The following is a 14,409-nucleotide window of genomic DNA, read 5'->3' as shown; positions in this document are numbered from 1 at the left end:
TTGGCCAGGACACTGGGGAGAACTCCCCACTCTTCTTGAAATAGTGACATGGAATCTTTTGCACGCACCTGATCGGGCAGATGCGTCCTTTGTTTAATGCTTCATCCGAAAGATGGCACGTCTGACAGTGTAGCACTCACTCAGTACTGCACTGAAGTGTCAGCTTAGGTTTGTGTGCTCATGTCCCAGGGTGGGACTTGAACCCACAACATTCCAACTCAAACATTTAAATGCATTAGTTTCCAAAAAGCTGGTACTTTAAAATAAGGTGACAAGTGGTGTGATAACAAAAACTTGACAAGCATCATCCTACAGGAAATAAAAAGACATTCATTCCGTAGCATATTTTATGACAGTACAAATTTAAGAGAATCAGGCTGCCTTTTAAAATGCAGGTAATGCCAGCACTACCCCTTTGGATTTGTTCTCATAGAGCTATCTCGCTGGGATAGGTGCTGGGGAGACATTCCAGAATACTGTCATAGAATTTCAGAGACTTTTCATGTTCTATTAGCTTGTCCACAAGAGCTCCTTTAACAAACCGGTCGTCTTCCTGTTGAAGATCTCTGTACCTGTGCGACAAGGCAAAGATATTACTGGTCTGCAACAAAGCAAACTGAAACATAGATTTTCCTCTAAATGTAAATACCTGGAAGAAATTCGCCATAATCCCAGAAGATTTAGAAGCATGAATGCAGCCACAAGGAAAAAGAATGTGTCCAAATTCCCAACATTCAGATTATTTGGAAACCAGTCACCTGATGAGGAAGCAATAGCCAATATAAAAGGAAACAGCAAAAGTAATGAAACCTACTTAATTGGTCCAGCCCCAATCAGAATGAATCTCACTTATATCTATCACACATTCAAGGAACACCATCATTAAGGCTGTGCTCAATAAAGCCTGCTTGACTCCAGTTATTTTTCTGCATAATTTTGATCCAGAAGACACCTCCAGCCAAGAACAGTTGAAACAATTAACAAAGAAAATGTACAATTTAGTAGAAGCCTTTTAATAATGAAAATATCATGAGCAAAACATTCCCTTTATCCAATCATTCATATTCAGCAAATACTGCAAAGAATGTGGGGAATGAATCAATGCCTGAGAAAATGTTCTTTTAAATGAATGTTCCCATTAACAAGATGCTCATTAACTCAATGTATGGTACTTAAACTGACATTCCTCTAAAAAAATGAAACTGCCATTTAAAAAATTAGATTTTTTTTTAAATTATAATTTTTTTTAAAAAATCTACATATTCATCTTGTCACTATGAGTATTTTTGGCTGGTTTAAGTAGGGGTTTTTTTTTGTTAAAACTGTTGCATTAATAATCAGGTTTAATCCAGGTTCCTTTAAACCCAGCACACAGCTGTTGGGGTGAAGGATGGTGTTATAAATTGGATAACAATTTAGCTGAATAAGAGGATACGAAGGGTAGTGATCAATGCAGTTGCTCTAATTAGACAACTGTGACCAGTGGAGCTCTCCAGGAATTATTGCTGGGGTGTCTGTGAATCACAGAATATTTAGAAATGATCCTGAATAAAGTATCAAAAAATAAAATGTCTAAATTTGTAGATTATGCCAAAAGGAGGTAGGAAATTAGGAAAGATCAGAGGAAAGGGATAAAATTCAAAGGAATGCACCAAGGTTGTGCAACTTGACAGATGAATCAGAAATGGACTTAATAATGATAAATGTGAGGTAGCATGATATGTACTAAAAATGATTACAAAAGAAGGATATATAATTAAATACAATGATTCCCAGCATAATCAAAGTATAACATCTGACTAAACATTGACATTATTTTCACAGTGCATGGCAGCAGTTTCAAAGGTTAAAACAATGTTGAGATATTTAAATAGATTCAGAGAATATAAAACCAAAGAAGTGTTGTTGACACTTCATATAAGGCATTAGTGAAACCACACATCAAATATTGTCTCCAGCTGAGTCCCTCTGTTACAGATAGAAGTTGAAGCAGTGGAATGAATTCAGAAAAAGGCAACCAAGATGATCCCAGGTCTTGGATCTACCAGTTATGAAGAGAGGCTAAGGAAATTAAATATACTCCCTCCAAGAAAAAGGGATAAAGTATTTGACTTTTAAATCAGGAAAAAGCATCTGTGTGTATGTGTGTGTATATGGGGGTGGGGCAGGGGGAGAGAAAGTAGCAAGAGCCTGAGTGATAGAATGAGCTGAATTCCATCTTCCTGTTCCTTTCTTACTAAAATTGTAAGCTTGGCTTAGTGGTGGCAATCCTCTCTCCGAGTTTGGAGGCTCTGTGTTTAATTCGAGGACACGTGCATATAACCCAGGTTGATACTTTGGGGCTGTACTAAGGGAGTGCTGTCTATTGTTAGAGGGTTAGCCTCTCTGCTGTGAAAGGTCCAATGGTATTTTTTCTGAAGAGCAAGGAATTGATCTGGTCTCCTGACCAACATTCATCCGCTAACTACCAAAAACAACTTTATTTCTCACTGTTTGTGAGACCTTGCTGAGCACAAACTAGTTGCCATATTTCTTACATAACAACCATGACAACGCTTCAAAAAAAATTCACTGCTTTGAAGCTCATTAGGGCGGCGCAGTGGTTAGCACCGCAGCCTCACAGCTCCAGCGACCCGGGTTCAATTCCGGGTACTGCCTGTGCGGAGTTTGCAAGTTCTCCCTGTGTCTGCGTGGGTTTCCTCCGGGTGCTCCGGTTTCCTCCCACATGCCAAAGATTTGCAGGTTGATAGGTAAATTGGCCATTATAAATTGCCCCTAGTATAGGTAGGTGGTAGGGAAATATAGGGACAGGTGTGGATGTGGTAGGAATATGGAATTAGTGTAGGATTAGTATAAATGGGTGGTTGATGGTCGGCACAGACTCGGTGGGCCGAAGGGCCTGTTTCAGTGCTGTATCTCTAAACTAAACTAAACTAAACTAAGGACGTCCTGAGGATGTGAAAGGTGCTGTATAAATGCAAGTCGTTTCTTACTCTTTCCTCACAATTTTTTGACCTTTAATTTTTGAAAGAAAAATGATTAACAGTAAAATGCTATAACTGATGGCTCTGGACTCTTGAAGTCGTCTTCCTGATCTCCTGCCTAACTTGGAACTAAAGGGATCTATTATCAAAAATACTTTGCAGGCCATCTATTTGATAGCCATCTGAGAAGTAATTCACAGTTTATTTTTCACAGAAATAACACATATTACCATGGGTTTCTCAAATATATATTGTCAGGACACCTAGTCAGTGAAGTAATGTCAGACGAACAGCATTCAATATCAAAACGGCATTTAATTGCATTTCTCACCAAGGTTTGAAGGTCAATATCATTTGGTATACAAATTCAGTGGAGTGTAAAATCAGGCAGAGCTTAAAGCTGGAATTTGACCCTACCTAGTAAGTTTCCCGTCAGATGAGTTAGCTTAAAATGACACCAAGTGTTTCTACCCGAACACTATAACAATTCAGCAGCTTTGCATTGGCAATACTAGTTCAGTGGTTCCATCTGTGGTCCCGTGAGGGACATCTCACCAGGTTGTGAAGTTCCATCATTTGTTTGGAGACTGGACCAAAATGTATCCTCCAAATATTTCCAATGACAGAAAAAAAGCTTTCAATCATTCTGAAGGATCACTAACAAAGAACAGAAAGCTTCAGGAGAAAAAAACCCTGAAGCTCATCAAGTCAACTTCATACATGAGTGCTGCTGATCAGGTGCATTAACACTGTTACATCAATGTGTTTTGTTGAATGATAATTTTCTTTGGTCCATTGACTGGAGATCTGACTTTATATTTTTTTTGAAGAAATTTAGAAAGAACATTTTTAAAAAGACAAGCTGCCAACAAAGTCATCCTTTCAGCTTAAGATCATTACCTAATTTGCAACACTGTATCCTACACTGCAATGCTTGTGAGGAGAGACATGAAATGTCTGTTAATTTCCTAACAAGAGCCAAGACCCAGGAAGTTTAAATGAACTACCTGTTCTCTCAGCAAGCAGAGAAATACTGCTAACTGCTATGTTTGAATGATTGAGTGACTGTCATGTTACAAGCCCCTCCCCATCTGTGGTTTTAAGCTGGTGTTTTTCTCTGCAGCAGAGGAGAAGCAACTGGACTCTGACATGAGCAAACCCTAAGTGGGGGTCACTGTCTCTCTCTTCACTCCAGCTTGAAAGCTTTCAAATACTGTTTGTTGACTGACTACCTTTGCATACTTCGGTTACAATCAGAAACCCCATTGGAGGAAATCATCCATAGCGCCGTCTTCCAGAGATCCACCAAACCAGTCATCCAGCTCTTCAGACTAAAAGCCTCAGGACCACTGAATTCAGCTAAAAGCCAGCCAGATCACCAAACGCCACAGACTGTATACCCCTTTTTTTCTATGGACTCTAACTCAACCAATCTACCTTTCTGTAATCTATTTGTATGTGTATAAATCTCTAGTGTTTGTGTGCGTGTGTGTGCATGTGAGTGAAAGTTGGCACATAGTTTATTATTTTCATTAGTTCGGTTTAGGTACAATAAAGTTAACCTCTTTATTTGTTAACTCAAGAAAACCTGTCCGATTGGTTCTTGTTATGATCATAGCAAGTAGGTAATCAAACACCTACTGAATTGGCCAGTACATCTACTTTAAGAAAGAATTAAACCTGTTGTGGTCAAACAAGGAGAGGACAAAGAGGGAAGCCCTTCGATCCCTCCTCACTTGACAGTAACAAGATAATAAGACCCACACTCGAGCTCATGTTTATTTATTTGTGTTTGTATCATAGGCAAAACTTGCTTAAGCTAAATTATGCTTTCTAACTGCACTCAAAGTGAATTTTTTTAAAAAAGTACATTCTTTAACCAAACTGCTCTTACCTCCAGAAATTTGCTGGAGAGTTTGAATAATAATTGCTCCTACAAAGCAGCCTGCACCATTGAAGAGAGTCATGAACTGCATTGCAATTCCTCGAATGCTCTTTGGAGATAGTCTAAATGTAATCAGTGTACCTGTAAACAAAGGTAAACAATAAGACTCAACATTTGAAGTAAGTAATTAACTATCGGAGTGCTCTCAACGCTATGGAATGCTCATTCCTTTTTAGTGCTGCTTGCTTGAAAGCAAGCATTTTAATTAATATTTGTATTTTAATCAATTCATCTGTACATATAAGCATTAGCCAACCTCAGATGACAAAATATAAAGTCTGTGCAAATTAGAACTGTGAATGGAATTCGTGCACATTGTAATTTTTAAGACAACAGTCTAATAATTCAAAGTTACCTGAAGATGAATGTCAGTGAATGCTATTTTCTCAGTTTTATAAGCTGCCACATTAAAAAAAAAGTTCTTGGGGAGCACACTGTTATGATGAAATTGCTTTAACTACACTCATTGAGGTCTGTAACAAACATATTATGGAGAGAACAGCATAGCTGTAATGTGAATATTTTATATTTATAAACTATCTATGCATACACACATGCATATCTTATACATATGCATATATTGGGAATGATATTCTGAACTTTTGCCAGAAGCCTTGCCCATGTCAGGGAAATAAGGTTCATTGACAGAAAATCAAGGGCAGCACACCTGTGACTTTCCGATGTTCATTGTGGTTCCTCCCCAGCAATACAAACTCAGAAAACTAATCCTAATGTGCTATGGGTACAATGGAAAGGAAACTGACCAAATGCACTGTCACCAACAGTGACCGTAATTAACTATGACTCATAATAAGTTCATTCACAGGTAAAATCACTTTGCACATAAAAAATTCTTAGAATGTTGCTGTCACTGGAAAAGTCACATTTATTCTATATCCCTGAAAAGGTGGTAATGGGCCTTCTCCTTTAACCTCCGCATTCCCTGTGATGACAGTACAATGTAGGTAATTCCATGATTTAACCCAATAACAATGAAGGAACGAGAATATATGTCCAATCCAGGACTCAGAGGTGACGGTGTTCCCATGACATTGGTGCTCCAGTCCTTCCCTTTGGTAGAGGTAGCAAGGTTGGGAGGTTCTGCAAAAGTGTTTATTGAGTTGGTGCAGTGTGCTCCTCTCCAGCAAGGCTCCACACCAAGAACAGATGATTGTACCATTAGCCCACTAAAGTGAGCATTCCCATTATTCCATGTCAATTTTTGGAAGACTGTTAAGCAGGCAATGCGTTACCCTTGCACTTAGATTTCAGCACAATCTCTTTCTAAAGAGCTGCAATGTGTGGAGGTCTGTGCATTGAGTGTTAAACCATCAAATCTACCCTGAGAATCAAAATTAAAACATTTGTCAAGCTGCTGGGGTTAAAAAGAAAGCGGTTTGGAAATTTACAAAAGTGAAGTTCCGGAAATAATTTCTAAAATGAATCACTAATCACATTAGAGACTTGTACTTACAGGCAGGTGTGACTAGTGCCTCAGCAATTCCGAGCAATAGATACTGAGGAGCAAGTTGAAAGCAGGGCATTGAAGACACAAGGAGCACCTTTCCAGATAGCGTCTGCTCCACCAGCAGAAAGTTTTTCCTGTGCACTTCTGATATCCCAGCGACCACCATGGACAACACTGCGCACAGGTGACCGATAACTGAAAGAAGTTAAAAGTCATTGTGAGTTATTGACAAGAAGAGGAGTCCATGCTTCGCAGGCCTTTCTCAGCTGCATTATCCACAAATTCCTTTCTATTCATCTTTATGTTGTTTCTGCTGTTGGCAGAAAAAGAGTGATCACAAAGATGGATACAGATGAGGGAATTCACATTGTCTAAAAAGTTTTTAAAAAAAACTTACAGACCTGGAGTTTCCGTTTTGGGCACAATCAGTTATCTGGATGCAAATTGCAGCCAAAGTTCATTCATTTTAAACGTGTTTTTTCCCTCAAGTTTCTGCTCAAACTCATTTGTATATTGCTAAACATATGGTCTGCCCTAAACCAGCGCAATTGACAAACATTTTAGGTGCATAAGTTTTACAAAAATATTTTTTGCTTCAAAAAATATTCCTTGATGCATTTAAGCATGATAAACTGGTGCAGGTTATTTAATACAGCTGAAAATGGGTTTATCTCCAAAAAATAAGCATTTTTAATCAGAGTGTCTAGTCCACCACCTGTGAGTAACCCAACTTTAAATAACTGAAAAAGACTTTTAAAAAACTGATACAGAACCACTTACCAGTTATACTAATGTGCAGTGGTCAGTTTCTTATTAAATTGAAAAACAAATTCAAAAGCTTCAAAATGTGTCTAATAGTGTCTGAGCACCAAAAACAACTTAAACAACCTCCTCGACGACCCACAACTGGTGCAATCAGTGGAAACTCACAATGGTGATAAATTCGATCTGGGGCTCGGCCTATTATGTGGACAGGACCAGCTTCCAGCACCATGTTTTTTAAACGAGCACAAGAGATTGCAGAAACCTGATGTGCAGGACATAATTTACTCTTGAATTTTGTTTTATAATACTCCTCTGCAGCAGCTTGGGACAGTTTGTTCCGTTAAAAGCACTATACAAACACAAGTTGTTGTTGTTGAAATTCCGCAATCCTTTGCATTGGTTTGGCCAATTTTGAGGCAAAAAGCAATGCACAGTAACGGAAATTGCAGGCCTATGTTCCCCTAGTTCATGATTTGCCCCTTGATTGAGCTTGAGGTTTTTGCCTCCTTTATCTGGAGACTAAACCAAGTGTTGTTCACTTTCTGATCATATCTCCAGTCATTTATCTCCTTATCTCTTCCTGGAAGCTTGCTGTGCACAAATTGGCAGCTGTGTTTGCCAATATTACAACAGTCACAACACTTCAAAACCACTTCATTGGCTGTGAAATGCTCTGAGATATCCTGAAGTTGGAAAGGCACTATATAAAGATGTAAGATACTTTTTATACTTAACAGACCTGGTAATTTGGCATTCAGTTTGCTTTATTGCTGCCCCACAGTGATGCTTTTATTGCCAAATCTACTTTCACCATTAGATTCCTTTCTGCTCAACACTTAGCTACTTTTACAACACCCTTTGTCTACTGCGGCACACATTTTTTCCAGTGCATTTGCTATATTGAACTTCATCCACCACCGATTTGTCCATTTGCCTTCTCTGACTGAACAGCCCCACCTACAGTTTAATGCCAACTGCAAAGTTAACCAGTTTGCACTGAGTTTCTGAATCCATTGATCTAGATTAGATCTGGGGACTCCAGCACTGAAGCCTGTGACACTCCACATATTACTTACCCTCAACCTGGCATCATTCCTCTAACAAGCACCCACCACCAATGTTCTCTCTAAGCTGCACGAGTGTCCGGCTGTGCAACTGTCCAGAACAGACTGCACAAGAGACAGACAGGACACACACAAGAAGCAGGCCCTTTAAGATGTGCACAAGTGCGGCAATCTCAAAGGGACCGCGCAGTGCAACAAACAGGCCACACACAGCAGGGGAAAATTAGAAGTAACATTGCTCACTACCTCTTTTCCCTCAACCAGTTCTTTATTCACCCCAATGCTTTGCCCTGAATTCCCACTGATCGCGACAATTTTTTGTAAGGAATTTTTATGGAAGGCTTTTGGAAAACTACGTCATTTGGTTTAACATCAACCACATAGAATGTCACTTCCTCAAACAATTCCTCAAAAATTGGATAAGCAATTTTTCTGACTGGACACAGTTTGTTATTCCAGTCATCTTTTCCAAATACGTCAACTCTGGGAAAATGTTATTTGCAGGAACTGGTAATACATAAAGCAAACAAGATGAATAAATCATTACTAACAGCCAGGCTGTGGAATAAATAAGTTATTCAAGGGCAGATGTGACAGCTTAATGTTGGCGCTCATCACCTGTGAGATATGTAGATATCAATCTTCCGTAGTATAAGAGTATAATATGCTGTGTGCAACATCTGTTGAATAACTAACCATTACTTCCTCTAAAGTCACCCTGATCTGAAAGATTCATAAGATGTTTGTAAAATTCAGTATAGAGCGGAAAGAACCAGCATTTATATAACAAACTACAGAAATCAACGGGAAATATTGACAACTCTGGGGCCCGTTTTCCAAATACGTATTAGTAGCGCGAAGCTTTGCACTCTAATTGCACACACTGGGCTGGATTTAATGGGCCCCATTGAGACGGGCTAGGAGGTGGGGGAACCTCATAGAATTGCGACAGGAGGAGGGTGGCGGAGGGCCTGTTGCCTTCCTGTCGCACCGCAATTTAGTCGGGGGCAGGGTAGGCCAAAGGCGGCCTTACCGCTCAGAGACCAATTGAGGCCCTTAAGAGACCTATTATCAGCCACTTAAGGCCTTCTTCCTGCTGCCACTGGAATTAAGGGCACCTCCCTGTGGGTTTTGTTGGGGGGTGGGCCTCCTCCATAAGCAATCTATACCCCATAAAGGGCCCCTGCCAGCAAACAACCCACGTCCCTGAACTCCTGTCCTCCTGCCCTCCTCGCCAGGGCCTGCTGGACTGGCCCCGGCAACACTGCCTCACTAACCTGGGGGCAGTGAGCCTGGTTCCCAGGCCTCTTATAGTACTGGCAGTGACCACCGTTCCCAGTGGCACCGCTGGGACTGCTGAGTTGCTGGCCCTCTGATTGACCGGCAGCTCTTGGAGGCAGGATCCCTTAAAGGAACAGGGATCCTGGCACCGGGTTGTTAATTGCCCCGGCGCTGTTAAATAGAGCCGGGGGAGCTCTGAATGGCTAAGGCGGGGTTCCCTCTGCATTTTCGGTCTGGCGCTGGAGCCCCACCATCTCCACTAAATTCTCCCCATTGAGAAGTTGCCCATAATCTGTTAATTTCCTGATCTGCGCAGCAAATAGGTGAGGCTTGAGGCTTCCTGCTCCACATTTAGAAACTTGGGTCTCAAGAATAAAGTATTTCCTTTCTTCCCTCTCTCCAATTTTCTCCCCCTCACATGCCAGCATTTGCTTGGATACAGCTCCACAAGTGCAACCAGCTCTCCGGTACCTCACCCAATTTTACATGTGAACATAGATGGGAGGTATCAGCAAGCACAGAACTCATCATAGGTAAGCCCAATTTTGAGTTCACCCAATGTCTACACATGCATATTCTAGCAAAGGAGGAGTTGTTGTGAAAGTCTATTTGTTAGTATGTTAAATATAATCACTTAAATATACATTTATGCTCATATGTATGTCATCACAGGAAGTGATGAAATATCATGTGATTCAGTTCTTTTGCACAATCAGTTAGCATGTACAAACTGAAGCAACAAGTCTCCATTAAAGTTCTGTGTTCGACCTGTATGCCTGCTCTTCAGCTTCATTCGTATTAATCTAGAAAGAAATAATACAATATGGTGGCAGCAGTAGTGAGTCAACAGCACTGATCAGCAGCTGAAAATGACAATTAAAGTCAGAAACTCTACCAGATCACAGCTCTTACATCGGGAGAGCAATGGTGTGATTAGAGATTGAAAACGATTTGAGTGCACTCCGGGCTCTGCCCTGAGCCAGCAAGACAAAAATTAATGGTTGTTTCAGCCGCAGAGGTCAGTGCAGCATCGTGTTTTGGCACGGATTCCTTCCTGCTGTCGCCACACTTGTGTGCCATTAGCCAACCCTAATGTCAGGGCCCCTCACACCTACAAGCTCACACTGCAGAAACACAGCTTAGGGCATGGCTCCTGCTCAGCTCTGTAGACATCGTAGCTTGCTGCAACCTTTGAAGCAAGGTTTGCTCTGACTTAGGCAATGGCAGCCAGGGACTGGCAAGCAACTAATGTCCCAGGCAAGTTCGATCTGTTTAAGCAGAGGATTGAACTATGCTCCCTAGACCGTGAGATCGTGGGTGCAGAAAAGTAGGCTATAAAAATTAGGATTGCCATAGGAAACAAAGGTCTGCACAGAATCAATAGCTTTGGTTTATCAGATGCTGACCAGAAGGATCTATGCAACATTAGAAAGTCAGCTTAAGATTCAAGTCAGTTTAAGATTAACGTCAACTTCAGGGTACACTGCTTGGAACTCATGCGATATAGACAGAAACCTTGGACAACTTTGTTACCCGTTGCAGAGAGAAAGCAAAAGAATGCGACTTCTCTGATGCTGAACTCTCGGAATGAATTGTGGAGTTGGTTATCGCCTCAACTTCTATTGAGGCATTTCAGAAAGACGCCCTGGAAAAACTGAAAGGACACAGCACCAACAGCATACCACAGGATGGACACAGATATGAGGCAATTATCGCAAAGAGACAGTGTTTGCAAGCCTTAGGGTCCGAAACACTTGGTGGTACAATATCCAAGGCACCCAGGCAGAACAAGGTATGCAGTAACTGCGGGCTCTCCCACCAATCGCATTGATGCCTGGCATACACAGACACATATGAGGTACGTGGGTTTAAAGGGCACTGGGCCAAACTTTGCAGAAGGTCCAGCAGTAGGAATGTGGGGAGAAGCCAGAGCGGGCAGCATTCAAACTGCAGAGGTACGTCACCCAGAGGCAAAGGGAGGCGAGACACTTCCAGGCATCGTCAAAAGCACAGATCCATCCATGAAATGGGAGAATGCATGACCAAAATGGATGAGGTGGATCGAAGTGAAGACACTACAGGTGAACAGCTATTTCACACGGTCACCTTTGCAGAACAGATCCATTCCGTTAACAAAACAGAAGTTTTTGCAACATTCCAGATTGTCTGCCCCAATACGGCTGGACAGCATCAACTGATAGTGAAGATTGACACTAGTGCAAGTGTTAACACTCTACCTTTCCGCATTCTCAAGTACATTTACCACCAGGCATGAAAGTCTGTGGTCCAACCCGCAATCATGAAGCTTATGGCATACAATGGCTGGACAATAAAGTGCCTTGGTTCCCTAGACCTGGAATGCAGGTACAAAGAATCAACATGGTCTAGTCAGCTATTCTACACAGTGGATGTGTCAGGACCAGCAGTAGCAGAGATGCTGGCGTGCTACGCACTTAACATGTCACCACCCGTAAGCTGACCCAGTCAGAAGTCCACAGCAGTCAAAACAGGTGCACACCCATTGGATCAGTACAAGACCTCCAGAGGTTGATCCCAGACTGGTTTGACAGGGTTGGGAATTTCCACAGGGGCTCAGTCCTACACCTTAAAGAAAGTGCAACGTAGTCAATTGATCTGCTGCAAAAATGCAGCGTGCACACTCGAGAAAAGTTGAAGATGGAACTGGATGGAATGGAAAAACAAGGCATCATTCGATGAGTGCAACAACACATGGACTGGTGCAGTTCCATCACTACTGCAATGAAGAGGACGCTTGAATTTGACTATGTTTAGATCCAAGGAGGCTAAACAAAGCATTAAAGAGATGTCCTCATAAGATACCAATGCTCGAAGAGTTAAGCCCAACGTTTGCTGGAGCGAAACTCTTTTCTAAATTAGATACAAAAAAAGGATATTGTTCCGTACACTCGTCAAGAGAATTATAAAAGCTAACAATGTTCAGAACTCCCTTTGGTAGGTATTGTTTCCTCTGTTTACCATTCGGCTGCTGGTCAGTCAGGATATATTTCAACAATATATGGACAGGATAACAGAACAAGTCCCAGGCTGTGTGTGTACTGTGGACAACATTGCTGTAGTAGGACATGTGGAAGAAGAGCATGACAGAAACCTAGACTTATTAATGGAGACCACTAGACGTGAAGGTTTGGTTTCCAATAGCAAGAAGTGCTCCAGTAAGGCAGGTCACATAAATTTTTTCGCTGCAATTTACTCAAGTTCAGATATCCACCTGGATCCTGGGAAGATCGAAGACATCCAGTCAATGCCAACACCACAGGACAAGGATGACCTACAAAGCTGTCTTAGTCTATTCAACTCCCTTGCTGCAGACATACCGAGCATCTTGGAGAAGGCTTCTCCACTAAGAGAATCGCCTAAGAAAGACAAGCCATTCCTATGGTAGGACGATCACCAACATGCATTCAATGCGTTGAAACAAGCACCATCAGCCGCGTCATGTCTATACTATGATCCTCGGAAGGCAACAACATTAGAAGTGGACGCATCGCAGAAGGGTGTCGGTTCATGTCTTCCTCAAGGCGGCAAGCCTGTTGCATTTGGTTCAAAATGTCTGTCGTCAGCACAAGAAAATTACTCCAATGTTGAACGAGAAACACTCGCTCTTGTCTTTGGGATCACCAGGTTCCACATACCTATCTGGGAAAGAGTTCATGTTCGAGACAGATCATAAGCCGCTGGAGATGACCTGGAGAAAAGGGCTCACATATGCACTGCCTCGACTCCAGAGGTTACTCATCAAGATTTAAGGCTATGACTGTGATGTCAGATACATACCCAATAGTAAGGCGATCCTATTGGACACTCTAAGTAGACTGCCCAACCCTGGGAAGGTGTGAGACATACCACTCAACTTCCAGGCGGATGAAGTCTGTGCAAGCTTGGAGGATGTCTACAATGTAGATCTCATGTGCTTTGGTCAAAACAGGAGAGAGGAACTCCAGAGAGAGCCCTCTGAAGACCCCAAACTCCAAGCTCTATGGCAAATCATTGTAGAGGGCTGGCCCGAATTCATTCAGGAAATCCCTATGGATGTGAGAACATATTGGCCATACAAAGATGAAATTGGTATATTGAATGGAGTACCATTTAAAGGACACCAAGTACTCATCCCATACTTGGACAGCTGCAGCAAGTGAATACAGAGGATGAGACGACTTGCTCACAAGTCAGTATTCTGGCCCAGCATCAGCAAGGATATTGACCAGATGGTGAGATCTTGTGATGTGTGTCAGGAACACCAGGCTAGTAAACAGAAAGAGCCTCTCCAACTGCATGACATACCATCATCACCATGGATCAAGAAGGCAACAATTTGTGCTCTGTGAGCAGAGAAGACTATCTGGTAGTTACTGACTATCACTCCAAATTTCCTATAGTTTAGAAGCTTCGAGACACGTTGAGTACAACAATGACCAACACTGTTAGTGCCACCAATAAGTCTTTTTGGTGCCCCGGTAAAAGTGATATCTGACAATGACCCACAATACACCAGAAAACCATTCCAGGAAATGTGGAATGATGGTCCATCAACCTTGTCACATTATCACCCAGATATCCTCGTTCGAATGGTCAGGACAGTCAAATCGCTGATCATAAAGTGTTCGGAAACCAGGCAAGATATCCAAGTTGCGTTATTGCATCTTCCGCAATGCCATTAGACTCCAGATTGCTGTCACCTGCTGAGATTCTGTATGGTTGACTGGTGAGAACCACACTTCTTCTTCTTCTTTGGCCTCCTTGTCTCGAGAGACAATGGGTAAGCGCCTAGACGTGGTCAGCGGTTTGTGAAGCAGCGCCTGGAGTGGCTATAAAAGCCAATTCTAGAGTGACAGCCGCTTCCACAGGCGCTGCAGATAAAAT

The 14,409-nt window shown here is 41.9% G+C and overlaps 1 protein-coding gene across 6 annotated transcripts in view; it reads right to left on the bottom strand.

The window, feature by feature from the left end:
• Positions 1-283: 283 nt before the first annotated feature.
• The window catches only part of slc15a5 (solute carrier family 15 member 5), a 34,689-nt gene continuing 20,563 nt past the window's right edge, over positions 284-14,409 (bottom strand). For all 6 annotated transcript variants that reach the window (XM_068058965.1, XM_068058967.1, XM_068058962.1 and 3 more), the window contains exons 6-9: positions 6,404-6,592; positions 4,879-5,010; positions 650-758; positions 284-572 (exon numbers count right to left, since the gene is read on the bottom strand). In XM_068058965.1, the coding sequence (XP_067915066.1) occupies positions 428-572; positions 650-758; positions 4,879-5,010; positions 6,404-6,592 (575 nt within the window). In that variant the 3' untranslated portion in view covers positions 284-427. The remainder of the gene's footprint in view (positions 573-649; positions 759-4,878; positions 5,011-6,403; positions 6,593-14,409) is intronic.

The sequence above is a fragment of the Heterodontus francisci genome, chromosome 27 (assembly GCF_036365525.1).
Source record: "Heterodontus francisci isolate sHetFra1 chromosome 27, sHetFra1.hap1, whole genome shotgun sequence".
Classification (NCBI taxonomy): domain Eukaryota; kingdom Metazoa; phylum Chordata; class Chondrichthyes; order Heterodontiformes; family Heterodontidae; genus Heterodontus; species Heterodontus francisci.
Note: the sequence above shows the minus strand (reverse complement) of the source record. Positions and strands in the feature narration are given on the sequence as shown.